This window comes from Acomys minous, assembly GCF_964271855.1.
Source record: "Acomys minous genome assembly, chromosome: 11".
Classification (NCBI taxonomy): Eukaryota; Metazoa; Chordata; class Mammalia; order Rodentia; family Muridae; genus Acomys; species Acomys minous.
The window spans coordinates 77,395,332-77,422,037 of record NC_140492.1 but is presented as its reverse complement, the minus strand read 5'-3'; the positions used below and the strand labels follow the sequence as shown (position 1 = coordinate 77,422,037).

General features: G+C 45.7%; 1 protein-coding gene across 3 annotated transcripts; it reads right to left on the bottom strand.

The window, feature by feature from the left end:
* Window positions 1–6,601: 6,601 nt before the first annotated feature.
* Window positions 6,602–25,268, bottom strand: LOC311608309 (uncharacterized protein). 3 transcript variants are annotated; one of them, XM_084800706.1, is made up of 5 exons: window positions 25,004–25,268; window positions 20,232–20,262; window positions 19,592–19,646; window positions 18,894–18,989; window positions 6,602–17,832 (listed from the first exon to the last, which is right to left on the bottom strand). In XM_084800706.1, exons 1-5 carry the CDS (start codon window positions 25,055–25,057, stop codon window positions 6,993–6,995), a joined length of 11,076 nt encoding a protein of 3,691 aa, XP_084656832.1. In that variant the 5' UTR covers window positions 25,058–25,268; the 3' UTR covers window positions 6,602–6,992. The 3 variants fall into 3 exon arrangements, with proteins under 3 accessions (XP_084656832.1, XP_084656831.1, XP_084656833.1); XM_084800705.1 differs by lacking the exon at window positions 25,004–25,268 and adding an exon at window positions 23,504–24,986; XM_084800707.1 differs by lacking the exon at window positions 25,004–25,268 and adding an exon at window positions 23,003–23,229 and having other exon boundaries at window positions 6,603–17,832.
* Between the last annotated feature and the right edge of the window lie 1,438 nt (window positions 25,269–26,706).

Genomic DNA, 26,706 nt, shown 5'->3' with positions numbered 1-26,706 from the left:
AGTAATGATGGATTACTTTAAATTAAAAAAAACAAAAAAACAAAAAAACCTGAGGCTGGAGAGAAGACCCAGCAGCAAAGAGTACATACTGCTCTTGCTTAGGACCCAAGTTTAGTTCCCAGCAACCACGTTAAGCGGCTTACAAACCATCTCCTCCCCCACTATATGGTCATAGGCTATCAAGTCTCATCTTGGTATCCTGCTTATTCTTTCTTTGAGTGCCATTAGGCCTCCCCACCAAGAGGAGGTGATCATATATGGGGCACCAGAGTTCATGTCAGAGTCAGTCCCTGCTCTCCCACACAACTGTGGAGAATGTGTTGTCCATTGGGTAGATCAGAGTAGGGGTTCGAAGTTTACTACTTGTATTGTCCTTGGTTAGTGCAATAGTTTGAGCAGACCTCCCCTGGGTCCCGATCCACCTGTCAAGATGCTCTTCTTGTAGGTTTCTAGGACTCTCTGGGTCTTTCTATTTCCCCATCTCCTATATTTCTCTTACCTAGAGTCTCAGTAGGATGTCCTCACATCTATGCCACTCTCCTGGTAAGTGAAGACTTTTGTGGGACATGCCTTTAGTTGTCGTTTCTAATGTCTAAAGCTGATGTGAGCTACTGAAGGACAGTGCTGCCTACGTGCTCCTTGTATCCCATTAAGAACCTAGTTGTGTCTGCTCCTTGCACTCTTTCCCCATAGAAGGCTAGGGTGATGGCTGCAGTGGGTGTCAGGTTGTTATAAAGGTTCTGATTGACACAGGTGGAGTCATCCCTTCACCCTTTTGTATACAGAGCACTGTCACTTGTCTGCAGTGGCCTGCAGAATACATCGTCTTTGGACTGGCTGAAGGCAAGGTAAAGGAGGGAAAGGGAAACACGCAGTGGGTGCTAGGTGGGGATAATAGTCCTGGGTGGGGAGTGGGGGGCAACATAGTTCATCCTTTCCCCTTAAGTCTAAGTGTGTACTGCAGAAGAATGCACCGGGACCAGTTTTGTACCCTTTGGGTTTTTGTCTTTGTCTCAGGGCCTGGGTGAAACTGAAAGTAGTCTAGCCAGACATGTGTGTACTCTTTAATTTTTTAGGTTTGATTAGCAAACACTAAAAGTAACAGGTCATCTACCACCTATGGGACACATTCTTATGTGTTGGCATTGACAACCAAGTGAGTACCAAAACGAAGACTTGGAAATGTCAGGAACGAGCTGCATTTGACAGAAAGTGGCCTTTGAGCGAGGTCAGTCTCTGGCTCTAAGTTTTGCCTTTCTGCCTTTACTCTTCAGCTGCTCTGGGAAAGGGATCCTCTCAGGTCACACAGATGGCACCACTGCCAGATATTTCTTTGATGATGAGGGCTCTGGAGAGGTATGAATAAAGGGTACTGTGGGGTGGGGTGGACATTCCAGGAGCGTTGTATGAGCACCATGACTGAGCTACTGGGGGAGGAGGCTGGAAGGGTGGGGTCTTGGATGGAGGCATTTAGATGCTTCCATAGAGAAGACTGTGTTTAGGAGGCTAGAGGTTACTATTTATAGGGAGGAGTGGGTGGGAGGGACCTTGAGAGGGGGAAGACTCTAAAGGGGGAAATTATTTACATTTATGTAAAGATATACATATATACCATATATACATGTTTATGTAACACATAGACATATAAATTCATAGGGGAAAACATATCAGCAAGATAGCTCAGCAAGTAAATGTGCCTAGTGCCCAATATGATAGAACCTATGTGGTGCAATGAAAGAAGTGACTTCTGCAAGTTATCATTTGTCCTTCACCCCTGTGTACACACACACAAATGTACACACCACACAGACACACAGACACACAGACACACACACACACACACACACACACACACACACACACACACACACACAGTGTTATGCACATGCACACACCAAACACGTACAAATAAAATGTTGAAAAGTCAACTATATTCTTGGAAAAAAGGTAGCAAAACAGAAAGCGAAACTTTGCTGTTTTACTCTGTATAATTAGGTACTGTATAAATCATTAGTCTCTTTGAATAAGAAGCCACACACTCTCTTGGGCCTAGACAGTGTTGGTTACCATGTGCTGTCTCCCTTTGGGTGGCTTTGCTAGTATATACCAGAGATCCCCAACATACCACTCTTGCCATTTCCTTAGAGTACAAAGTCAGCACATGCGTGAATATGGTATGTGTGTGTTCACGATGTGAAGGATAATTTGTGAAGTCTTTAGGATTAGGGTGTGCTGGTGTAAAAAAATATTGGCAGGAAGATTTGTTTCCTGCAGGGTAGCATGGTCAAGAATGCATGGATCATTCTTGCTGCTAGGAGTGAGGAGTTTCTTGGGTATAGAAGTTGGTTAACCATCCATGCCCACCCTATGCCTTGGCCTGGGCAACCAATAGCATTGTGGCTGCTGGCTGTGACCAGAGGATTGTGGCCTATTGGAAGGAAGGCCATGTGCTAAAGACATTCAACCATAGTAGAGACCCTCAGGAGCGAGAATTCACCACAGCTGCAGTAAGTCCTAGAGACCAATCTGTGGTGCTGGTAAGTTATGACAGGTAGGTCCCCTGCCCGCTGTATCTTCTATCGTCTCCTTCTGTGAGCTCTCTGTGCTGGCCAGGTTGTTCCAAACAGCAGCGGGAGTCTGTTGAAAGGGATTCTCAGATTGTCACTTGGCAGCTTCACAATGCAGTGTAGTGCTTAGCCCGGAACCCCACAACAGAATTCATCACCTTCTCTATGTTCCTGCTGCCTTTGACTTTGAGATCATCCTGCCGCACCCTAGTTATCGCTCATGTTTTGAGGGGTCCTTGAGAGGAAGGCTTTTCATCTCCAGTGCCTACACTGCAGCTAGTTCCAGGTCCCCTCTCTGTCAGTCCTTTGTGTCTTTCAGTCTTGTGTGTCTCCTGATGTTCCTTTCTTCTCTGAGTCCTATATTTTCTTCTTTCCTTTCCCTGTATTCCTGGCAGTTCATTTATCTCATTTGTCCTCCTTTCTCTACTTCCATCCTTTTGTGTTGCTTTTTATTTTCAAGATAGGGTCTCACTCTGTAGCCCTGACTAGCCTGGAACTCAGTAGGTAGATTACAGGTGTTCAGCATCACGCTGGCATCCATCATCTCACCGTTTCCTTTTGCATCTTTTTTATCCTCTCCAGCTAGTCTGTCTCACTGGTCTGTTGTTTTGTATCTGCTTCCCTTTCACACAGAATGAGACTGGTTTCTTTTAGGTACTAGCTTATTTTCACTCTTTTGCTCATCCTCTATCTTTTCTAGAAGCCACATACCTCTCTAGATTTTGGGTGTTCAACTTGAGTCTTCGAAGAAGCATCCGGGAAGAGGCTAAGCCCAAGGAGATTGCCAACATCTACACCGTCACTGCCTTGGCCTGGAAGCAGGATGACACACGACTCTGTGCAGTGTGTTATCAATGGTCCCTGTCTGTACTGGTGGTTGCCTCCAACCTACACTAAAATACTCCCTATGCCATGGCACTCTGCTGTGGCACTAGAGAGGCCCAAATTGCCTTGTGACTTCAATCCAAATGTCTGCTGCTAGAGGCAAGAAAGGGAAACATACCTCCAATTATTATTATTAATACCACTACTATACAGCCTTCTGTCTTAATAGGTACCTTTGTACTAAGAGCTGTGGGAACAAAGTGAATGATTGGTGTTATTCAGTAAAACTTTCAGAATTATGTGTACCATGAACAGCAAAAGAGAGATGTGAAATCATTTCCCAGGTAGCGAATCCCTGTGTGAGTGTAAGGTACTGTCACTATGAACACCATCCTCAGCCAGGTGCAGACATAAGGTATTAGCTGAGCTCAGCATCATGGAGGTGTGTGAGGGGTGTGGCACCTTTGCAACTCTTGTGCTGGGAAAGCCTGAAGGTCTCAGACCTGTCCCTTACAGGTGACTGTGAAGAACCTATCTTCGGGGACCAGAGTGGTGCGCAAATCACACTGTGGCTACGAGGTAGAATAGGTGAAGATCCTGGGGAAGGAGCATTACTTGGTGGCCCACATATCAGATACACTGTTGCTGGGAGACTTGAACACTAACCAGCTCAATGAGGTGGGAACCGAGAATGGACGGATGGGTAATGGGATGTCTTGGCTTGCTTTCTGGGGACCCAGGACCCCAGGAAGCAAGATTCCCCAAAGGAGGCCCTGCCATTCTGATGCTGTTTCAAGGAGAGAGAGGTCTGGAATCCTGGAGTATGGATTTCCCTAGTCACACTGTATTTGTGCAGTCATCTCTCAGAAGTGTAGAGATCAGGGCAAGAATCTGATGCAGCGCATCTTTTGTGTGATGCCAGACCTCCCTGAATGCCATCTCTCTTCCTTCCTACCAACATCCTTCCAGCCTAGTCTTGGGTAATTGTCTGTTGTTTTCTCCTCACTTTGCAGATAGCCTGGCAAGGATCTGGTGGCAATGAGAAATATTTCTTTGAAAATGAGAATGTGAGTAGAGCTTGACTTCCTGCCATCATTTGGATAAGCCCCATTCCAGCTCCTAGTCAGAAGGGTGAGTGGCAAACTGGATCTTCTTTTTCTTTCTTTTTTTTAAAAATTTATTTTATGTAAGCAAGTGCTTTATCTACAGAAGAGGGCATCAGATCACATCATAGATGGTTGTGAGCCACCATGTGGTTGCTGGGAATTGAACTCAGGACCACTGGAAGAGCAGGCAAAACTCTTAACCACTGAGCCATCTCTCCAGCCCCGGCAAACTGGATCTTTGTGGGGCTTACGATGGGCTTTAAAAAAATCCAACTCTGAGTACGGGACAAAAGCAAGGGACTGTGTGTTCTCAGTTCCACAGTTTTATCTCTAAAGTATAATGCTCACACCAAGAAATTCACAGCGGTGACTGCACTGAGTCTGGACGATATCACGCCCCCTCCACACCTAATAATTTCACCCAAGGGCTCCAGCCAGACCAACACTTCTGCTATCCTCCCCTCTACAGGGTGTGGTCTAGCCCTGTTCTGAACATCTACTTCCACCTCGCTTCTTTGGAGGGGGCTGCAGCGGGGAAGGAGTCACGTGATCACTGGGCTTCCTCTTCTATTGAGACCCTGCCCTCCCATCTCCACAGCAGACTAGGGAGGCCACTGTGTGTGTGAGGGGGGAAGGGTTGCAGCCAATAGGAGAAGTCTGAAATTTTAAGGGGTCCTCATGAACACTGACTTGAGTTCCTGCCATTTGCACACCTAGTCCCAGCCATCCCACAAGTGGTCTTACAGATGCAAATGGAGTTCAAGTACTGCCCCTTTATTGATCTCAAATTACAGACCCATTCTCACCCCCCTCTCTCCTAGATTGCTCTTTCACTGTAGCAGTGGCTGAGCAGGAAGGGGCAGCTAGGATGTACTTACTAGGGGCACATCTCTCCTACCCACTAACTCCATGCCTGTAAACTTGCCCAGCTCTTGAAATGTTTGGTATGGTTGTTAGGATTCTGCTTCAGTCTGCCTACCTGTGATGTCATTGCCTATCTGCCACAGGGGTGTGGCCCTGCCCAAGGCTATATAAAAAGACAGCCCTCCCTCCTCGCTCCTCTGTCCTCCCCCTCCCTCCCTCCCTCCCTCTTTCCCTCCCTCCCTCCCCCCCCCTCTCTCTCTCTCCTTCTCACTCTTCTTGTCTCTATTTGTCTCTTTCCCTCTCTCTCTGGGGTGCCCCTTTCCCATTGTCGCGAGCAGAGAGTTTACACTCAGAATCCGGAACAAAAGAGTCAGGCCAAGAGCAAGTGGTACGATTTAGCAAGAGAGGTTTATTAGCAATACAAAGGCAACTACAACAAAAGGCAGCGGCTAAGGCTCCAAGGCCAAGCCACCAATACCATTTCATTACACTCTTAAAACTATCTTAATTCTAATGGGAGTAGCATTTAGCATCTTATAATATCAATGTTCTGGGAGCTTATGCCATTAGGGTATACGACCTGATATCGCGAAGTTCTGTCGAACAGGTTCGCTGCTGCGACTTGAATCGGTTCTCGGGTTGTTATCTGACAGCATGTCTGTCTGCTCCGTCCTCGGGGGGGGGGGGGGGGGGGGGGGGAAAGCGCCCTGTTGGCTGGCAGCATTTCAAGTGATCATGGTGGCAGCGAGAGAGAGAGAGAGAGAGAGAGAGAGAGAGAGAGAGAGAGAGAGAGAGAGAGAGAGGGCGAGCGAAGAGAGCTGGCTGCTTCTTCTCAGGGTTTTTATACTTACTTTAACCTTACCCTCTCTAATTCACACATCTAGCTTTCTGCGGCACTCTTATCACCAACTTGCAGTCCTGGCTGCTCCTAGGTCAGAACTTACTACTAAGGTTTTATCTATCACTCACACATCTGGTCAGACGTCAGCTTTTTGGGCTGTCAGCTATTTTCTACGCTGGGCTTTGAAACAAGCCCTGACATGTAGCTGCTTCCTGCACTGGGCTTTGAAACAAGCCCTGACATGTTTATTACACCCCTTTCTTCCTCCCCCATGCTCATTTAATAAACTCCTCCGTAACAATATCTTGTACCTTATCTTATTGCCTTATATCTTTATTATTAATTATAAAATTGGTGGCCCTGTATGAAAAAGGCTCTTCCATCACTAACAAGTCTGGAATCCTTTATAGTGAACTCCATTCCTCCAAATTTCATTCTAAATCTCCATTCATTCCCCTCTTAACCCCTCTCTGCCTTCCCTTCAGACTACGATTCTAAGCTGAGATAAATTTCTACTGCTTCACTTTCTCCCAAGACCCAGGGCAGAGTGCAGACTAAGCTAGCCTCACTTGCTCCAGGCCAGCTGTGGATAACTCTTCCTGACCAGCCTTTCAAGACTGCCACTGAGGTAAATGGATGCTCTCTTTGTCTAGGTTCACCAACCCTCAGGAGCCTAACCTTGGCTCCAAGAGCACGCAGGCACTGGGCTTCCCATCCCTACTGCCTGCACAGAGGAGTGGTCTGGGAGCTAAGCCTAGCCAGATAAGAAAAAAAGACACTGCTGCACTGTTACATTACATGGTGTTCATTAGAGGATGCTGGGAACAGACAATCACATGGGGTGGCCAGATGGCACCTGCTACCGCCACTCCCTGCTTCGTGGCCAGCTTGTGCATCCAAGCTGTTCCAAAGCCAGCTTCTAACTTTATCAGTGCGACGGCTCTGGCTCCTCTCAGAGTGACTGCTGAAGCGATCAGGACTGGAGTGAGCCTGTTCAGGACTGCAGATGAGTCTGGAAGAAGGCCTGTGTACCGTGTTACTGCAGATAATGTAGGGTGTTCTTTCAGAAGAGGTATGACTTTTCCTGCCAGAGGGACTGGAAGAGATTTTTTCAGAGAGACGACCATGGATCCTTTCCAAAGAATTGCCTCCTGTCCTCTGGGTGAGATTAACGTAGAAGCTTTTTGAGGGACTGGGACACCTCTGAGGAGAGGAACTCTGTTGGCTCCTCCCAGAAAGACTGTGTGGACTCTTTGCAGAGGGACTGTGTCCTCTTCTCTCTGGAGGACCACAAAGGCTCCTCCCTGAGGGACTCTGAGAGCATCTCCTTGAGAAAACCTGAGTACTTCTCCCTGAGGGACTCTGACGGCTTCCCTGAGAAGAACTAGGATGTCTCCTCTCTGATTGACTGTGACCTCTTTCCTTGAAGAGACTCTGATGGGCGGGACTGAGATGACTCCTGTCAGAGAAACTTCTGAGGCTTCTGTCAGAGGGACTGCTGTGTTTTCTCTGAGAAGGGCTGTAATGATTGTAATGTCTCCTCTCAGAGACATATCGACGAGATCTCTTAGAGGGGCTGCGATAGCGTCTTTCAGATTTATTACATAGGTCTCTCTCCCCGAAGAAGCCATGATGTTCCTCCCGTGTGGGCTTCTCTTTAAAATACCTCTGCAGGATTCTCTTCAAGAAGGAGTCAGGTACTGCTCTCTCTTGGGCCCGAAATTGGGCTCCTACATTCCACTTAGGCTCTGAGCTGTGGATGTCATCACTGTAGTTTTTCTTTGCTCGACTCCTGACTTTAGCCTGGATAGAAATGTCTCTTTCAGAGATCATGGTCTTCTGCAACTGCAAAGGTCTGGGTTGGAGAGCGTTCACTTGTTTTGACTGTTGAGCTCGTGTGCATTGGTCACTTGTCTCCTGCAATTTGTCCTCTCGCTTAGGGATCGAACCTGTTGCCCTGTGCTTGACAACTGGTGTGCTGGCCCGTGTTGGGCAAGAGTCCTTGCCTTTTTGTTTGGGGTGCATATTTTTGCTTGAGGACAAATTGTCTGGTCTTGTCCTGTCCCCACGTTTCTGTCTAAAAATACGAAAAATTCTAAGTGATTTTTGGAGTATCTTACGCCTTAGACCCTGAAAAAGCAGTTGGATAAACTTGGGCTTGGAGGATTTCTCAGGCTGTCTCTTTGAAGAAATGGGGCTTGCTTGAAAGGGTTTAATCCTCTTTTTTTTTGACAGATCTGTCAGTGTTCCGGAAGGATTCTCTTCTGTCATGCCACTGTTTTTGTAGAGGGTTGTGTTTTCTGTTTTAGGTTCCTTAGTGGTTGTCTTCTTTGGGTATTTTAAGGGAGAGCTCTTTCTGAGCCTTGACTTGGCCCGTGTTCTATCCTGACAAATTTTATAGTCTTTGGCCTCTGTCTTTCCTCCCACACCTCTGCTGCCCCATTGAGTTTGTCTAATGTGGCCTTGGACAGAAGCAGCAGATGGGGATGAACTGGACTGGAAATCTCTTTTAAGAGCAGGACTTCTAGAAGCCACCTTAGAGGTTTTAGGTTTCCGTTGTGGTGATAATGTAGTGCCCTTCTGTGGACCCGCTTGGTTTCTTCCTCGGTACTTTGAGACTTGAGGTCTTTTCCCAGGTTCCACTCTAAAAGCAAGATGACACTGAAACTCACTATGGCCTTCGGGGGTCTTTAAAAGGTGGAGCTTTGGATAGACAAGAAAATAAGGCCCACCACTAGGCTGGAACTTTTGACAGCAGTTAATCCCTGGCCATCCGCCACACTCTGGGCAAATAGGATATTTTAGGACAAGACCTGATGATAGAGGCAGACGGACTTTGTTGGGTATTTTACTCCTTAGGAGTTTTGCTGCTACTTTTAGATTCAGTTCTTTTAGCATTTTGAGCTTTTCTGAGATATCAGGGTTGGCCAGGAGGAGAGAGTTTGCTGTGAGGGGCTCACAAGTCCTTGCCTGTGAATCATTCTGTGAGGTTTTACTTTGCTTCCTGGAAAGAGGATGATCGTCCATATTATAAAGTATCCCAGGAGTAGGTGCTGGGCTCACTATTGCAGGGAACTGGGGCCCTGTACACGAGGCAGGCTCCTGCTGAGGGACTTCCTGGAATGTATGACTGAGCTTCGAGTCTGTCTTCTTTATTCCCAATCTAGTGCCAGAGTATTGCCGTATTATGGAAGAGGTGGAGCCGCGTGTCCACATTTTCAAAGGTATTCTCTTCTTGTGACAACAAATATGTCTCTGAATATAGTTTTTAACTGAATTCTGTGAAACAGTTTTTGGACCCCTCTCTAGCAGGCTCTGGGAAAATTCCATCAGTTCATCTGGAACCCCAAATAAATTCTGGATAGATCGACAGATCTCCATAGTGGATCCTTCTGTTAAAAGTGGCTGACAGCAAAACTTCCTTTCCATCGTGCTTCCCAGAACACTCCCCAGCATTAACATACTGGAGAGATATTTCCTAGGTAGTCGCTGCTTGCAGACGTGGCTTTCCCAGACATTCTGTCGTCTGCCCAGGAAAGAACGGAAAGGGCTTCTTCGAGTCCCTAATCCTGCCTGAAACTCCTCTGGCAGTAATCTCAGTGGATACGGAGAAGCACTCTGGAGTGAACCCCCAAATTCCTCCATGTGCTTATTTTCATCTCCTTCCTTAGACATGAGGTCCCTCTCCCAGATTTCAGGATATGGGGGTCCCATGGTGTTCTCTGCTTTTTCATGGGGCTGATTATGGAAAGCCGAGAAAAGAGCTGATAATTTAAAAATGATAGAGTCTGTATAGGGCTCTGCAGGCTGTAAAATACCAACCCCAAGGTTTTTCATAGACAAAGTTCTTGATACTTTTGACATCCCAGATCCCTGAAGGTGCCCAAATTCTGTCAGTTTGACAGAACCTGTAATAAATGGGGTTGAAGGGCTGTGTATGAACCTAGAGAAGTAATTCTCTGCTTGTAATTTTTCTGATGTCATCACTTCTTTGTTGCTATTCGGACATACCAGTTCTTCATTCAAATCCTCAATTTCCACTGCCTTAGGAGATTCTGATTGGAGCCCTAGAGGTCTTTCAGCATGAAGCCTTTGCTCGTGAGTTAACACTGTTGGTTCCTCAAGTGGAGGTGTTTGCTGTAAGATGAACTCTGCAGAATTCATTTCAACAGTTGCCCTTGGCGTTAACTCCATACGTGTTTCCTGCTCTTGAAGACGTGGTCTTGGGAGTAAATCCAAACACTCCTTTACTTTAATGCTTGATCTTGTGGTGATTCCTATTGGTTCGATAACCTGAGGACATGGTCCTGGTGCTAATTCTTCAGATTTTGCCATCAGAAGCAGTGGTTTGGGAATCAATGCAGATTTTAACATTTGATCTAATGTTAAATTTGATTTAACATTTGGACTAATATTTAGATAATTTATAATTTGATCCTGTGATTCTGTTGGAACAGATGGAATTGATGTCGAATGACTCACACTTTGCAAATGTGCTTCAGACTTGCACTCAGCAGAATTTGCGTCTTGGAAATGTGGCTCAGAGTTGCACCCAGTAGAATCTATACCATGCAATTTTGATCCTGAAAAGGTTGTGGAAGAATTCATTCCATGCAAATGTGGTGCAGGGGTGCACACTGAATTTATACTCTGTGGCTTTGGCTCCGGAATGCATGCAGATTTACTAGCTTGCCAGTGTGACTCAGGTGTACACCCGCTAGGATTTATATATTGAGAATTTCTATTGGGAGTACATGCAGAATTCACATCTTCGAAGTGTGGCCCAAGGCAGAACACCTTAGATTTTATACCTTGAAGGTCTGGACCACGGTGCAACTCTGAGGACTCTATATCCGCCATCTCAGTGTTGGATGACGTAACATTTTTACAGTGACTCCAGTCACACGATTTCCTACCTTGCAATCTAGGCTCATGCTTGAATTCCAGAGATGAGTCATCTACAAGCTCGGTCTCTGAAAACACCTGAGAAGGTTCTATCTTTGTTCCCTGAACCAACTCAGATGGATTTTTATTTAGTGTCTGTGGTCCAAAACTGAAGTTCACTGATGTTCCACTTTGGGATTTTGTCTGTGTTCCCACTTGAGAAGATTTTATACTTATAAAGTGTTGTCCCACAGCATCTGCACCTTGAAGTTTTGTGCCCATGACCAGCTCAGGGTATTTTGATTCTTGCAAATGGGGGCGTGAATCAAGCCCTACAGACTTTGTGCCTAAAAACAATTTCTTTGGGGTGGAATCGGGTTTCTCACCTTCTAACTTTAGACTAGGTTTGATTTCATTTTGTATTTTGGTCCCCATGGTTAAGTCAGTAAATGGCTTACCTTTCAGTGGTGAGCTGTGACTTAGCTTGACACATTTCATATTTTCGGACTTTGTTACAGTTGTCAAGTCAGGACATTTTGCACTTTGCCACTGGGACCCAGACTGGATCTCAGGTTTCATACCTTGAGGCTTTGTCTGAAGTGCCAACTCAGAGACTTTCACACTTTTCAATTCTGTGTTTTTATCGTTTTGCGATTGTGGCCCTTGGCTAAACACCCCACATTTCACTTGTGATGACTGTGACTCTGGTTTCAACGCTAAAGATGTCACATCTTGAGTTTGTGTTCCTGGGCATGACCCTAGGGGTTTTACTTCCTGTGGCTGTATTCCAGGGGTCAATTCAGCAGAGTTCCTATCTTCTAAATGAAACGCTGGTTTTATATCACTGACCTTTGACCTTAAGGCTGGCTCACATGCTTTTATCCTTTTAAATTGCAGCTCAGATGTAAAATCAATACTTTTGAACTTGTGAAATGAATATTCCTGGGCTGGCACGGAAGGTTGTTTGCCTTGTATCTTGGACCTTGTAGTCAATGTATCTGGTGTCATCTCTTCTATTGGTTGTACTGAGGGTTTTAATTCTTTGTGTGTGGTGCCTTCAGATTCTAACCCAAGATTCGGCGTGGATTTCTTAAACTGGAAGGCAGACAGTGGAATACACTGAACAGGTTTCGTATTTTCAAGCTGTGTCCCATGCTGTAATGGCACAGTTTCCACTCCTTGAGGCTGTGGCTCTGAGGTTGATGCACAGTTTTCCCTCCCTTTTAGCTCTGGTCCTGGTTTAAAATCCACAGATTTTTTCCCTTGAAGTTTTGGCTCCAGAGTCACTTCAGGTGGCTTCCCAACTCCCAACAGTGTGGATTTTTCCCATTCTGTAGACTTGCCACCCTGAGATGATAAACCACAGTTTAGTCCTAAGAACTTTGCACTGTGGAACTCAGGTCCTGGTAACCACTGAATAGATCTTACATTTTCAACCCGTGTCTCCTCAGTTACCTCCGCAGTTTTGAGACCCTGAGGCTGTGGCTCTGAAGTTAAGTTAAAAGTTTTTGGTTTCTGAAGCCCTGTTGCTAGCAGAGAGGTTCTTACTTGCTGCAACTGTGGCTCAGGATGAAATGCCACAGATTCTTCTCCTCGACCTTTTGACCTGTCAGTCAATTCAGATGACCTCACATCTCCCTGTTGTGTAGATGGCTCCAGTTCTGTAGATCCGATACCTTGAGACTGTGACCTTAAGTTTGACTCTCTGCATTTCTCACTTTGAAACTCAGATATTGGTATCCATTGAGTATACTTTGTGCTTCTGGTCTGTGATTCTGTAGTTAGTAGCACAGTTTTCACTCCTGGCCACTGTGGCTGGAACGTTGACTCCAAGGCTTTCACCTGGTGAATCTGTGCTGCTGGAGTCAACTGGCAAGGTTTCACACTTGGCACCTGTACGTCATGTTGCTGCTTGCTACCTTCTACACTATGCACAGCTGGTTTAGGAGCCAATTCAAATGACAAATCTTTGAACTGCACCTTAGAGTTAATCTCTGTGGATTTTCTATCTTCAGGTTTGGGTTCTTGGTCAGTGTCAAACTGTTTGTTTAGTTGGTTGAAAATCCCACATTTCCACTCAGGTGAGTTTATCAATATCTGGCCATCCAGTCCAGGTACAGGAGTTAAACCAATGGGTCCCATCCCTTGACACTGTTGTCTTGAGGCTAGTTCTATAAATTCCATTCCTTGGATCTCTTGTATTTTGGCTACGGCCCCAGGTTTTAGACTCTGCTGTTCCAAACATGAGGTAACCGCATGGTTCCTATCTGTAATTTGAGGTTGTAAGGTCAGTGCCTCGGGCTTTATGCCTTGCAGTTGCGGCCCTTGAGCGCCCTCCATAGGATTCTCTTGAGACAGCAGCCCTGGGACAGAGGTCACAGGATGCTCCCCATGCTTCTGTGGTTCAAGTCTCAAACCCATGGCATTTGCATCCTGAGCCTGTATATCACCAAACAAACCCACAGTTTTCAAGTCTTGAATCCTTGTACCTGGAATCCTCACAGTTTTTATATCTACTGCCTGGGAACTGGTTGGGGATACCACAGTAGATTTTGTCCTTCCTAAACATTGTCCTGGGGTTAAGATCAGAGATTCTCTATCTTCTGACTTTTGCGTTGAAGGTAGAAACTCAGGTTCTGCGCCTCCTGAGTTGGAGCACGGAGGCAGCTCCTCAAGTTTCCTATCTCCTGCTTGTATCCCTGCGGTTGACAGCACACATTTGACTTGTCCCAGCTCTGAACTTGGCCTTAGCTGCATAGATTTCATAGCTCCCAAATTTGGCCCTGATGTTATTTCTACAGCTTTCAGCTTTTCTTGCTTTGCGACCTCCACAGGGCCTTGGATCAATTCATAAGATCCTATCCCTTGGACCTGTGGTCTTCTGATCAACTCAGAATGATCTGCGTGTGCTAAGTGTACCCCAGAATTCAATCTCATCGATCCTGCATTTGCTATGTGTGGATCACATGGCCCTCTATACGGCGTTTTGTCTTCAAAGCCAGGTGCTTGATTCCCTGTAACGTGTTTTATGCCTCGAAACAGAGACTCTTGTGCTGTCAACTCTGGCTTCATCCTTTTCCTCTCTGGCTGTTTGGTCCATTCAGAAAATGTTACACTTTCTAATGGTGGGCCCGAGTTTAGCTCTGAAGTTTTCACACCTTGAAGTTGAGTTCTTGGTACGTCAAAAAATTTGACATCTTTTAGGCATGGCCCTGAGTTAAAGTTCGCCTGCCTCGTATCTTGTAACCCTGGAGTCGTCTTTGCTAGTTTGGGAACATGAGTCACTAACTGTGGAGTCTCAGAAGTTACACCAGTAAGCACCAGTCCTGTGCATTGCTTCCCAAATTTGACTCCTTCAAGATTTGGCCTTGGAGCCAAATCAGAAAACTTAGTATCTTGTTGCCACAGTCCTGGGCTTACACCCAGAGACAGCCCACTTGGATATAGCACTTCAGAGGCTTGTGTTGCAGATTTCCTTCTGCTGAGGTCCCATCCTTCTGTAGGCAGAGCAAGCTTCCTGTCATCCAATGGTGGCTCTTGCCTTAGTGGCCAAAATGATTGTGGTGTAAATCCCTGAGACTTCCTCTCCTGAAGCTGAATACCTGGGATAAACTGTGTATTTTTGAAACCATGGTGCTTGGGCTCTGGGTTCAGATCAGAAAATTTCACGGTTTGCAAGTGTGGCCCTCGGTTTACCTCCACAGGTGTCATGTGCTGTGGTGGTGCTTCTAGGGCCTTTGGATCTGAAATAAAATCTGTTAACCCGATTTCCAGCCATGGAGGACATGATGTCACTTCATCAGGTCTCACCGCATGATATGCGGGGTCTGAGATGAAATTTACTGGAGTTTCCCCTCGAAGGCTTAACCCTTGATATGAATTTTGAAATCTAACACTTTGTAATTGTGGTCCTGGAATCAAGTCTGACTTGACAATTGGCTGTTGTGGGCCTACATTCAAATTCATGAATTTCACTTTTGGAGGTTGTGTCCCCTCAATCAATTCCTTTAGTGATGAACCCTGTAGCCCTGTCTCTGGATTTGCCTTTTCAGGCTCTACCACTCCTCTAGATGACAGTTGTGTTAAACTCACAGATTGCTCATTTGGCAACTGTGATTCTGTATCCAGTTGCCTAAATCTTACTTTATGGAGCTGTGGCCCTGGGATCACATCTTTAATATGAGGTTTGGGTCCTGTAGTTAACTCTGTAGGTTCTACAGCTAGGATAGATGGTTCAGAGGTTAATTCTGAAGATTTCAAATTTTGTGCCAATGACTCTGATCTCTTGCATTGTACTCCTGGTTCTAGAGTCAAGCCTAGAGACCCCACTTCAGAATATGTTTCTGCAGTGGTTCCCTGATTGTCACCCAGTTCAGACAATATCAATCTGATATTTACTGTGTTTTCATATTCTGATCTCAGAGTTATTTCTGATGAGTTAGTAACTTCTGAATGTGATTCTAGAGTCACATGAGCAAACTTCACATCTGGGGGCTGTGGCTCTAGGGCCATCCCTTCTGAGTTTGTGTTCGGCACTTCTGATTTTGGTAGCAAATCCGGAGTATTTCTGCTTGCGTGTTGTAACTCTGGAGTCTCTTTCATTCCTTTTACAGCTTGGGTTTCAGGACCCTCTTGGAGTGGTGACAGGCTCATTTCCATAGATTCTGAGTTTGGGGTCAGTGGTGCTGGAGTCATTGCTAATGATGACTGTGCCAACTCTAAAGATTCTAACATCTGATGACAGGTAGCAGATGTCACCCTCACTTTTGAGGCTTGCTGTTGTAGGGTCAGCCCTTCTGGTTCTGGGAAGTGATGACATGAGTTGGGGATCACTCCTAAAGATTTTACTGCATCAAGGTGTGTGCTTGGGATCAACTCACCAACTTTTATAGTTTCCACCAGGGCCTCAGGAATTAAACTTGTACCTTCTACCAATGAAGCCTTCATATCTTCAAGCACCGTGGTGTGTGCTACCTTATCAGAGTTGGTGTTTTGTGAACATTGTTTTGGGGCCAAGTTTACAGATTTTGTATCTTCTAGTGATGGTCTTGGGGTCAACTCCACCATATGGATATCCCCTTGCAAGTCCTGTGGTGGTGCTGAATGAATGTGTTCCATACTTTGAGACTGTGAACCAGAAATCAAATTTACTGATTTATTTCTTTGTAACTGTGAATCTGGGGCCGACCCATCAGGTTGTACATATTGGGGTTGTGCTCCAGCTGTCAGCTGGCCCGACTTCACACCTTGAAGCTGAGACTCTGGGGCTGATGGAATGGAATCCTTACTCTGTGATTGTGGAATGGGGGTTAATTCCTCAGGGTGTACATTCTGCTGATGAAGTTCTGGGCCCAAATTGGTAGATACCATCGTTGAGGTCAGCAGTCCATGTTTTGCCCTTTCTGGGACTAAATCTGTGGGTATGTCCACAGATTTCATACTTTGCAATTTTGGATCCAGAACTGGGTTCTCATATTTTATATCCTGTGAGTCCCAGGGCAAGTTCATTGAATCCCTGAGCTTAGGTTGTGGGATTGTGTGACCTCCCAAATATCCCATTTCTTGAAGTGGCGGTGTAGCTGGCACTTTGGATTCTGTAACTGGATGCTGTTGGCTCATTCCTATAGGTGCTGCCCCTTTATCTGGTGCTCCTCGGGTTGTTCTTACATCTTGGTGATGTGACGGTGCCATCTCTAGAGTAGTCTTCATTTGTGGCCAGGTCCTGGAGGTCAACACTTCAGTCTTCACGACTTTGTGACTTTGCCATGAGCTCACCTCTGAATAGCCCAATTCTTTGCGCCATGGGGTGAATTTCGAAGGGTCCATGTCCTGGTGAGGCTGTCCTAGAGTCGATGGCTTTGGGGAAAACCTCACAGATGTAGTCACCCTTGAGTGTGCTTCTGGGCTGATTCCCATTAACTCCATAACCTGAAGCAATGGCAGTGGCGTGACCTTTATGCTGGCCTTGGCTGAACACGGCATCTTGGGTGTCAGCTCCACGTTAGGTACTTGTGCCTTTTGTGGCTGTGCCCGTTTTTCTGGAAAACCTATGACCCTCTGTTCTATACTCTGTTCTGACAGGTGCTTTGGATCCTTTTCCAGTAAATGAAGTGATGAACCATCTGGAGATCTGTATGTATTTTCCTCATCGCTCTGAGGAATGGGTATAGGCAACTGAGTCTTGGGTCTCTCTTGTTCAGAGAACCCTGGTACCTCTGCCAGGTCATTGAGCATGTCCCAGGATTTCTTCACAGGCATAGGTACTAGGTGTTTCTGCAAAGCAGAAACCTTCCGAGATATATGCCCTTCAAGGTCTCCTCTGGCAGAAGGAGAGAGCTGGAATGGAGACCATACTAGGGGTCCCAGGCTCTCATTCAAAACAGAATTTGGCTCATGTAAGGGATGAAGAACTGACAAATCCTGAAAAAGACCTGAATTTTCAGGATCTGTCATCGTAAAAGTTGTCTGGGGTGTGCCTTGGTTCCTGGACACATAGGGTGCCTTTGGCGGGGAAACAGGTCGACTACTGCTGTGGGATTGCAAAGTTGTTCCTTCAGAAAGGTCAGGAAAAGAAGACAGGCTCAAGCTGATGTTGGAGTATCGGGAGGATGGGCTGTACTCACAATAACACTTTCCCTTTCTACACTGGCAGCCAGGTGAGACAACCTCCTGAGCCACAAAGTCAGAGACAGAGGAAGTAGACACAGTTTGGGAGTCACGTAAACTTTGCTCCATAAGTGCCTCCCTGAAAAACAAGAGAAATGTTTTCATTTTCATAGGAGCCAGTAAGGGAAAATTAAGAAGAAGAAAGGGAATAGTCATTGCAAACCCAAAATATGCTTGGTCTAAGGGAGATGTTAGGGGGATAAGGAGTTGCGTTCACAAACATCAATTATTTACATGAAGAACTCCTCCATCAAGAGCAAGATAGACGAGTCAGTCAGTCAAGTGCGTGCCACACAATTAGAAAAGCTGAGGTCCATGCCCATAATCCACATGATAAGGAAAGGACAGGGTGCCCTGGTGCTGGGGAAACAGAGACAAGTGCATCCATGGGCTCACGAACTGGCCAGCCATGGCCAATCAGTGAATCCAAGTGGGAGACTCTATCTCAGTTAAGCAAGGTGGATGGCACCAAAGAAGTGACACACTCGGTTTACACACACACACACACATACACACACACACACACACACACACCTACGCTTGTCATTAAGCCAGAAGACCTGAGTTTAATCACTAAGACACACATGTTGGAGAAGAGAACTGACTGCCTTGGCTTGCCCTCTGACTGCCTTGGCTTGCCCTCTGACTTCCACATGCATGATATGGGACAGATGCATGCACACACAGACATGCACACACACACACACACACACACACACAAAAAAAAAAAAAAAAAGAAAAAATATGGGTAATACAAATGTACTTTTAACAAATAAACAAACAAACAAAACCTCACTGCTAAGGGAGCTGGATAGATGGCTCATCAGTTAAGAGCAATGATTTCTCTTCCAGAGGACCCAAGTTTGATTCCCAACAAACTCATGTTGGTTCACAAACTTCTGTAACTCTAGTACCAGGAGATACATATACTCTTCTGGATGCTGTGTGCAGCAGGCATGCCTGTGGTACACAGACATACATGCAGGCAAAACATTCATACACATAAAACATAAATGCATCTAAAATTTTCTATTATTCAAACTTTTCTCTTTTTCTCTCCCTTTTCATTCTGTTTTCTTCCTTCCTTCCTTTATTTTAAATCTTTCTCTACCCTCCACCCAGAAACTCTTGTTTCCTGACCTTGCATTTTCTAGTTGTCGTAATATCCATTCAAGACGCTTGTATATTGTCCGTAGTATGTAATCCTGGGTCCAGTCAATATTCAATCCTGAAATACTGGACACAGCAAAGAATGTCAAGGGAATTGAAGTGATATTAAAGTACCAGTAAGCCAACCCACTATAAATAGTTAATCTAGGAAGGAGATAATTGCTCTTACAGTAAATGAAGTACAAATATTTTACTTATAGCATTTACAATTAAGATGGTGCCTTCATTAGGGTTTCTATCACTGTGATTAAACACCGTGACCATAAACAACTAGTGGGGAAACGATATGTTTTATCTTACTATTCTCAGATCATATTCCACTGCTGAGGGAAGCCAGAGTAGAAACTCAGGTCAGGATCCGTGAGGCAGGTGCTGATGCAGAAGCCGTGGAGGAACTCTGCTTACTGGCTTGCTTTCATGGCTTGCTCACCCTGCTTTCTTATACCACCTACAACCACCAGTCCAGGGTGGCACCACCCACAGTGAGCTGGACCTTACCGTACCAGTCATCAATTAAGAAAATGCACCCTGTCTTGCCCACTGGGCAATCTGGAAGGGGCAGTTGAGGTGCACTCTTCAACACAACACTGGCTTATATTAGGTTGGCACGAACCAAGCCAGCACAGGCATTTTGTCAGTAGGACAGACTGAAGTCAGATTCTGCTTACCCTGTCACTTCGTCACCACTAATAAAACGTAGCCTGGCTTCTTCCACCTGTGAAGCTGGTTAACAGGAATAAAGAAGATGCCATTTAGCATAGTGCCTGCTGGTATCATCTAAGAGAACCCCCTTCACTGAACAATCATGAGGGCAAAGGTGAAGTCGTGCCCATCACGGAAGCAATTAGTGGCCCAGCACAGCTATCAAGTGTTTTAAAAGTCCATGCTATGCTCTCTCCATCATGTTCTGTAAGAGCCCCATTAGAGCACGGGACTGGGAAGTACGTGGCAGTGGGGGACACAGAGATCTTGATACATTTTTCCCTCAAAGATGTCTACCCTAAATCCATGCTAGAGGAATACAGGTAACAGACCTCCTTCATCAAACTCTTGGGGGTCATCTTCATCCATTCTCCTGACCCACTGAATTTCCTTCCCACACTTTGGGATTTGCATAAAAATACATGGACAGAGAAGCATGAAAAAGGGAGCTAAGGGGGAATATGGACTATTTGCATGATTTTGGAAGGAAAGGTGTTAGTCACACCCCCTTTCCCCACTTTCTTCCACCTGCTGTTAAAGACTAGAATGTTAAAGCAGATCTGCCATCAGCCTTGAGGTAGCAAAAAGGGGTAGAATTGTTCTGACCTGTGAGCTTCTGGGTCTGTTGCTTCGAAGCCTAGCGAAACACAGAAAGAAACATTAAGTCAGGTTTACACTCTAGGTTGGAGATTTTATTGTCAATACATCTCATCTCATCTATGGATATTCTTATGTCCCACATCAAGTATCAACTCAGTTGTCTTCCAGAGCCATATCATTAGTTACCATCTCATCTATTTATTTGTGAATGATTTATTAAATATACTAAGATACCAGCAAGATAATATCTGTGACACCATGTCTGATGACATGAGTTCCATCTCTGAAGCTCACGTAGTAAAAGGAGAGAAGCAATTTCCACATGATGTGCTCTCACCTCCCCATGCACGCCATGGCATCTGTGCATGCATGCACACTCATACAAATAAGGTGTTTTTTTTTAAACTAAGTTCTAGATTATTGTGTACTGACTCTAAAGATAAATATGAGCCATGTACTCTAGAGACTTGTATTAACAAGGGAAACAGCCACCTAAACAGTGGTCAGTGGGTAAAGGTGCCTGCTGCCAAGCCTTGGTAGCCTACATTGAATTCCTATGGATGGATGGAAAGAACTGACCCTTGCAGCTTGTCCTCTACTTCTACCTGCTGCCCCATGACATGTGTGCATGCGTGTACACACACACACACACACACACACACACACACACACACACACATTTTTTAATGCGGTAAACGTAATAGAAAGATGTCAGTGAACAGAGAAGACCTTGATTAATTTCCCCATGAGTTGCCATTTGTGCTAGAGATAAAGAGTCATCAAATTTCTGGATGAAAAAGAACACGGTGAGCAAGTGAGACTGTCACTGAGAATGGCAAATTATGATTTTTGTTGTGGGGTAGTCACTGGAGAAGACTGGACAGACATGGGTTTAAGCCAACAGAAAGTTTTTATTAGCTGGACAGCAACTACACTGGGTGTTTGGGATTCCACTTGTACCCTCAAGCCTTTTCCAGGATAAGATTTAAAGCCCAAAAAAAGCATGTTCTGTGTTGGCAATGTTTCAATTAACAAGAACAGTTACCCAGAAGCAGAACTACAGAAGCCAAAAAGTGAGGTTGGTACATGTTGAGGTTTCCTCAGAACTTTTCAGACGTTGATGGATCAGGCCCTTGTCTAAGTCTCGGCAGGAGGTGCTGTCTATGTGCTGAGTTCTACAGCCTGAATGGCACTTCCATCATGGAGTCAGTTGTGCTAAGGTCTGGGCCCTGTTCCATCATGGAGTCAGCTGTGCTAAGGTCTGGGCCCTGTTCCATCATGGAGTCAGCTGTGCTAAGGTCTGGGCCCTGTTCCATCATGGAGTCAGCTGTGCTAAGGTCTGGGCCCTGTTCCATCATGGAGTCAGCTGTGCTAAGGTCTGGGCCCTGTTCCATCATGGAGTCAGCTGTGCTAAGGTCTGGGCCCTGTTCCATCATGGAGTCAGCTGTGCTAAGGTCTGGGCCCTGTTACACTTTTCAGGTGCACTTTTGCTGAGCTGTGGGAGATGGGGCTGGGAAGGTGAGAAGCCGAGTGATGCTTGAAGATAGAGTTTCAGTTCTATTCCCTAAGTCCTTAGCACACAGCAAACTCCTGGGATTTCACAATGATGCCCTGGTTCAGTTTAAGGGTATTAATGGTATTTGTCGCCATTAAAAATAAAGCAAATAAAGCCGGGCATGGTGGCACATGCCTTTAATCCCAGCACTTGAGGACAGAGTCAGGTGGATTGCTGTGAATTCAAGCCCAGCTTGTCAGGAGTTCAGCACAGCCAAGATTACACAGAGACCCCTATCTCAAAACCCAAATAAGTAAGTAAGTAAATAAATATAAAAATAAAACAAGTGTTTATTCCTTTTCTTTGAACCAAGGCATCAGTGTCCTGGAGTGCATTTAAAGAGCCTAAATGGTGCCAGGAGTGGTGATGCACCCCTTTAATCCTAGCACTCAGGAGGCAGAGGAAGGCAGATCACTGTGAGTTAGAGGCCAGCCTGGTCTACAAAGCGAATTCACGACAGCCAAGGCTACAGAGAGAATCCCTGTCTGGAAAAAACAAAACAAAACAAAACAAAAACAACAAAGAGCTCAGTTATGTTGTATAAACATGTTTTTGTTTTAATCGCAGGGTTGGGATATAGGTCTGATTCAGAATGTGCACAGCAGCAAACTCTTTGCCTCCTGTGGCTCTGAGAGGCGCTCTTTGCCAGCTACAGATAGTTTAATTCTGAGGACTCTAGAGAGGGGGATGCTCTGAGAAGGAAGAAAGCTGATGCTCCCCCCTCCTCCACCCTGCACTCCCCTCCTCCACTCTTCCCTCCCCCTACTCCACTCTGCATTCTCCCTCCTCCACCCTGCACTCCCCCTCCTCCACCCTGCACTCCCCCTCCTCCACCCTGCACTCGCCCTCCTCCACCCTGCACTCGCCCTCCTCCACCCTGCACTCCCCCTCCTCCACCCTGCACTCCCCCTCCTCCACCCTGCACTCGCCCTCCTCCACCCTGCACTCCCCCTCCTCCACCCTGCACTCCCCCTCCTCCACCCTGCACTCGCCCTCCTCCACCCTGCACTCCCCCTCCTCCACTCTGCATTCTTCCTCCTCCACCCTGCACTCTCCCTCCTCCACTCTGCTCCTCCTGGTTACTGTTGATGCAGTTTGAAAAGAAGTTGGAGATATCCTGTAACAAAGGATGGACTTGCCCCACAGATCCCTACAACCCTAACCAGCAGGAGAGAGCTAAAGGGAACTACACCCCATCTATCCACTAACCTTTCTCTCCTACCTTGTATTGGGGTGTTGGAAGGTATTAGGAGGGATTTGCAGTAGGAACCAAAATAAGATAGGATTAAAAAGGGTGCTACACCTCTCAGTATCTAGTACATTCTTCCTCAGTGTCTTAATATATTCCTAAAGCTTCTGCTGTTGCTATAGCCACCACTACTACCACTCGCTCCTCCTCCTCCTCTTCCTCCAGCTCCTCCTCCTTCCACTTCTTCTTTTCTTCTTGTGTGTGTGTTTTTTAAGACAGTAGTCCTTGCTGCCCTGGATCTCCACATGTTCATCAGGCTGACTTTGATCTCAGAGAGATCCCCCTGCCTCTGTCTCCCAAGTGCTGGGATGAAAGGAGTGCACTACCATGCCCAGCCTAAAGCTTCGAAAGTGAAGAGACATGCTGTCTTAACTCTCACTTCCTCCTATGGCCCAGAGGCTAAGCATTTATACAAACCTATAGGGGTCCAGCATGTTGAGAAGTGAGTTCCAAGATAAAGTGGCTATTACCTACCTCTGTCTTGGGTGTCACCTTCTTCCGGCTCTGACACCAAGAAAACACCTCCAAAATTCCACTAACTAACACAACGAGAATCATAAAGCTGAGACTGGCAGGCAGTGGGATACCCAGCTCCCAACCTAATGCCATTTCTCAAAACTATGTCTCTCTCAACTGAAGAGTTTCTGTCTCCAGGCTGAGATTCCATGACATCACAACAGGCACATAGTATGGCACACTCAGGTCACAGCCACACCCTTCCCTGTGGTTGCCCTCTGTACTGAGATGTCTGAGAGCCAAAGCTCAGGGAAGAATCCATCCAGGAATCTTCTGGGGCCTAGCTACACAAACTGTCATTAAGGGAGGAGTGATGAGGCAAAGTTTCAAAGGGCCTCCAAAATGGCTTGTTCTGGCTCACATTTTCTTTGGAGCTGGCCACTGTACTAAGTTTGGACTGGGTACACTGCCATAAATTCCACACTGTAGCTTAGCACACAGAGTCAAGTAGAATCAAAGAGAGTTAGGACAGTTGAAGTGGGAACCCAAGGAGACTTTGACGTGCTTGGTTTTCTAAGACCACGGGTCTCCATGTTCTCTAGTTTCTGTCGCCCTGAGACACATCACAGTGAGTAGTGGCCTTCGAGGAGCACCCTCACTTAGGACCTACTTTATTTTGGAATAACTACAAAAGCTGAAATAATAGTACAGTAAATCCCATTGACCCTTGCTCATGAATCCTTAACGTGGGTATTTTGCCTGCACCTGTGTGCACCACATGCATGCTTGAGAGCCAGAAGAGGGCATTAGATCCTCTGGAACTGGAGTTGCAGACAGTTGTGAGCCACCAGGGGGCCTAGGACAAGGCTCAAGTCCTCGGCAAGAGCAGCCAGTGCTCTTAAGCACTGAGGCAGCTCCCCAGCCCCATTCTTAACATCTTATATAACTCTAGCAGACTTGTAAAGACCACGAGACTAACATGGGAGATGGAGGTGGGATCCAGAATTCAAGGTCATCCTTGGCTCCACTGCAAAGCCAAAGCCAGTTTGAGCTACACAAATCCTATCTAAAAAAAAATGCCATTATATTAAGTAAATTCCAGCTGTTATTTGGATCTCGTATTTCTCCACAAAAGTTCAGTATCTAATCCATAGTACCATGCTGGTGAACACCAAGCCCAAAGTCCTCTGAGTCCTAGCCAAGAGCTTTATAACTTTGAAAAGAAAAGAAAAAGAAAAAGAAATAAGAAAAAAGAAAGGAAAGAAAGAAAGAAATTAAGAAAAAGAAAAGAAAAAAAGGCCCTAAATTTGAGTGTCTGTGATGTTCTCTTTATGTTTAGACGGAGATTATGTGTTTAGGATGGATGGGGATGGGGAACACACAGCAGTGGTATGGCCGTCGCATTCCAGCATATCAAGACTGATATGCTATCAATTTCTGACCCCAGTACCAACTACTGTTTAGGCTGGTGTGTGATGCATTTCTCTACCTGAAGTTACCATTTCCCTTTGTTTATACTTTGCTCCTGGAAGTGGTCTGTAGAACTCCTGTTGGGGGTACAGGGGCTAGCATGACTAATTCCCCGTGTCCTGAAGGAACAACATAACACACATATTACTTGAAGTTCTTGTGCATGAAACATTTGCCTCCCCTCCCCTCATTCTTTGTTTGATTATATTTGTTGCTTTGGATGTGTGCATATTTCTCTTGTGCTTTGTATTATGGCTCATTACTGTCATTATTTATCTTGGTGTTCCTTTTTTTTTTTTTCAGTTTTTTCTGTGGTAAGTTCTTCTGCCTGCTTGCTTTGGATATATGCCATCACTGTGTCATTTGGAGCCACTAAAACAGAGCTCATTTTTGGAGTCGGTCACCAGCTAAAAAGAGACCAGTTCTTCCCTCTCCCATGAGGGGAGTGCTTTATAACTAGTTTCTATATGCCACACTAGATTTAATCCATGTGGATAAACCCTGCCTTGAGTTTAAGTGGGACACTGGGCATTTAGCTGTGTGTGTTGAGACCATTTGTGGAATCAGGTTGGCCCTTTCATCCCACACCAGGTTCAAACTCCCTTGACCTTACACACTCTATAGCATATTCAAGATCTGTGCTAGCTGGCCTAAGTTGTGAAAATAACAATGGTCATGAGTTCCATTTTTAATATATTAGACTTCGAACATGTTCAGTATCCAGCTGTCTCTTACCTAGGTCCTCTTGGTTTTGATCCAGCAAATGGGTATCAGAGAGATCATTTTCTTCATCTTCTTCAGTCCTGGAGTCTTCTGGGTCAGCTCCCTGTCGTCACTGTGTCATTATCACTGCCTACTCTCTTGATGTTTTCATCCCCTCGGATGTTCGGTTTCTCCAAAGAGTGCTAGTATTGAGAAGCATGCTGTAGCCCATTTGTCTCTGAGGAATTTTTTAACAGGGAGAAAATCTTGCTGGGTAGCCTCCAATTCAATCTCCTACCGCATCCTCCCATGTGAAGGGATCAGAGGTGCATGCCTCCACACCTTACTCCATTCTAACAAGTTTCTGAACATCTTTAGCTCTTTTGGAATCTCCTGACAAAGACCCAACTCTCTGTTATTCACTCTGTATAAGCCCTGTAAGCCTTAAAACATTTCCAAGTTTTATTTGTCTCATTTTTCCTTTGTTGTCCTGGATTCTCAACCTCCCCTGGTAACATTCCAAGATAGTCCTAGCCACTAAAAGTTCCTGTAACTCCATGGAAGAAGTCCTGGGGCATCTATTTGTTGGCTATTTCTCTGCCACAAAGGGGAGCCAGATCTCAACAGTGAGAGCCTTCGTTGTAGACACCTGAAGACTGGTGCCTTTGATATATCAAAACTTATGACAGCTTAAGTCTAAGCTGTTCAGACACCTTCCTAGTGTTTTTTGGGTCCAACCACCAAAGGGTACCCAGCACCGGCAGAGTTCCTTATACTCTTTCTTGCAAACACCAGGCAAGAGTGTAACCAAAGCCCACTGGTCTCTGAGCGGACGTGGCACTCATTCTAGTCCCAAGGAGGCTGTCTAACTGGCATTGTCTTTCTCTCACGAACACTATCTGGAACACAGCTGCTCTCTTGCCTGGAATACATGAAGCCCCCACTTTCCCGTTTTCTGTGTACTGAGTTTAATTACTGACTTTTTGGAGGTTAGGTTCCAACCAAGACATTTAGTTTTATTTCTGAAACCAAAAGACACCAGTAAAATT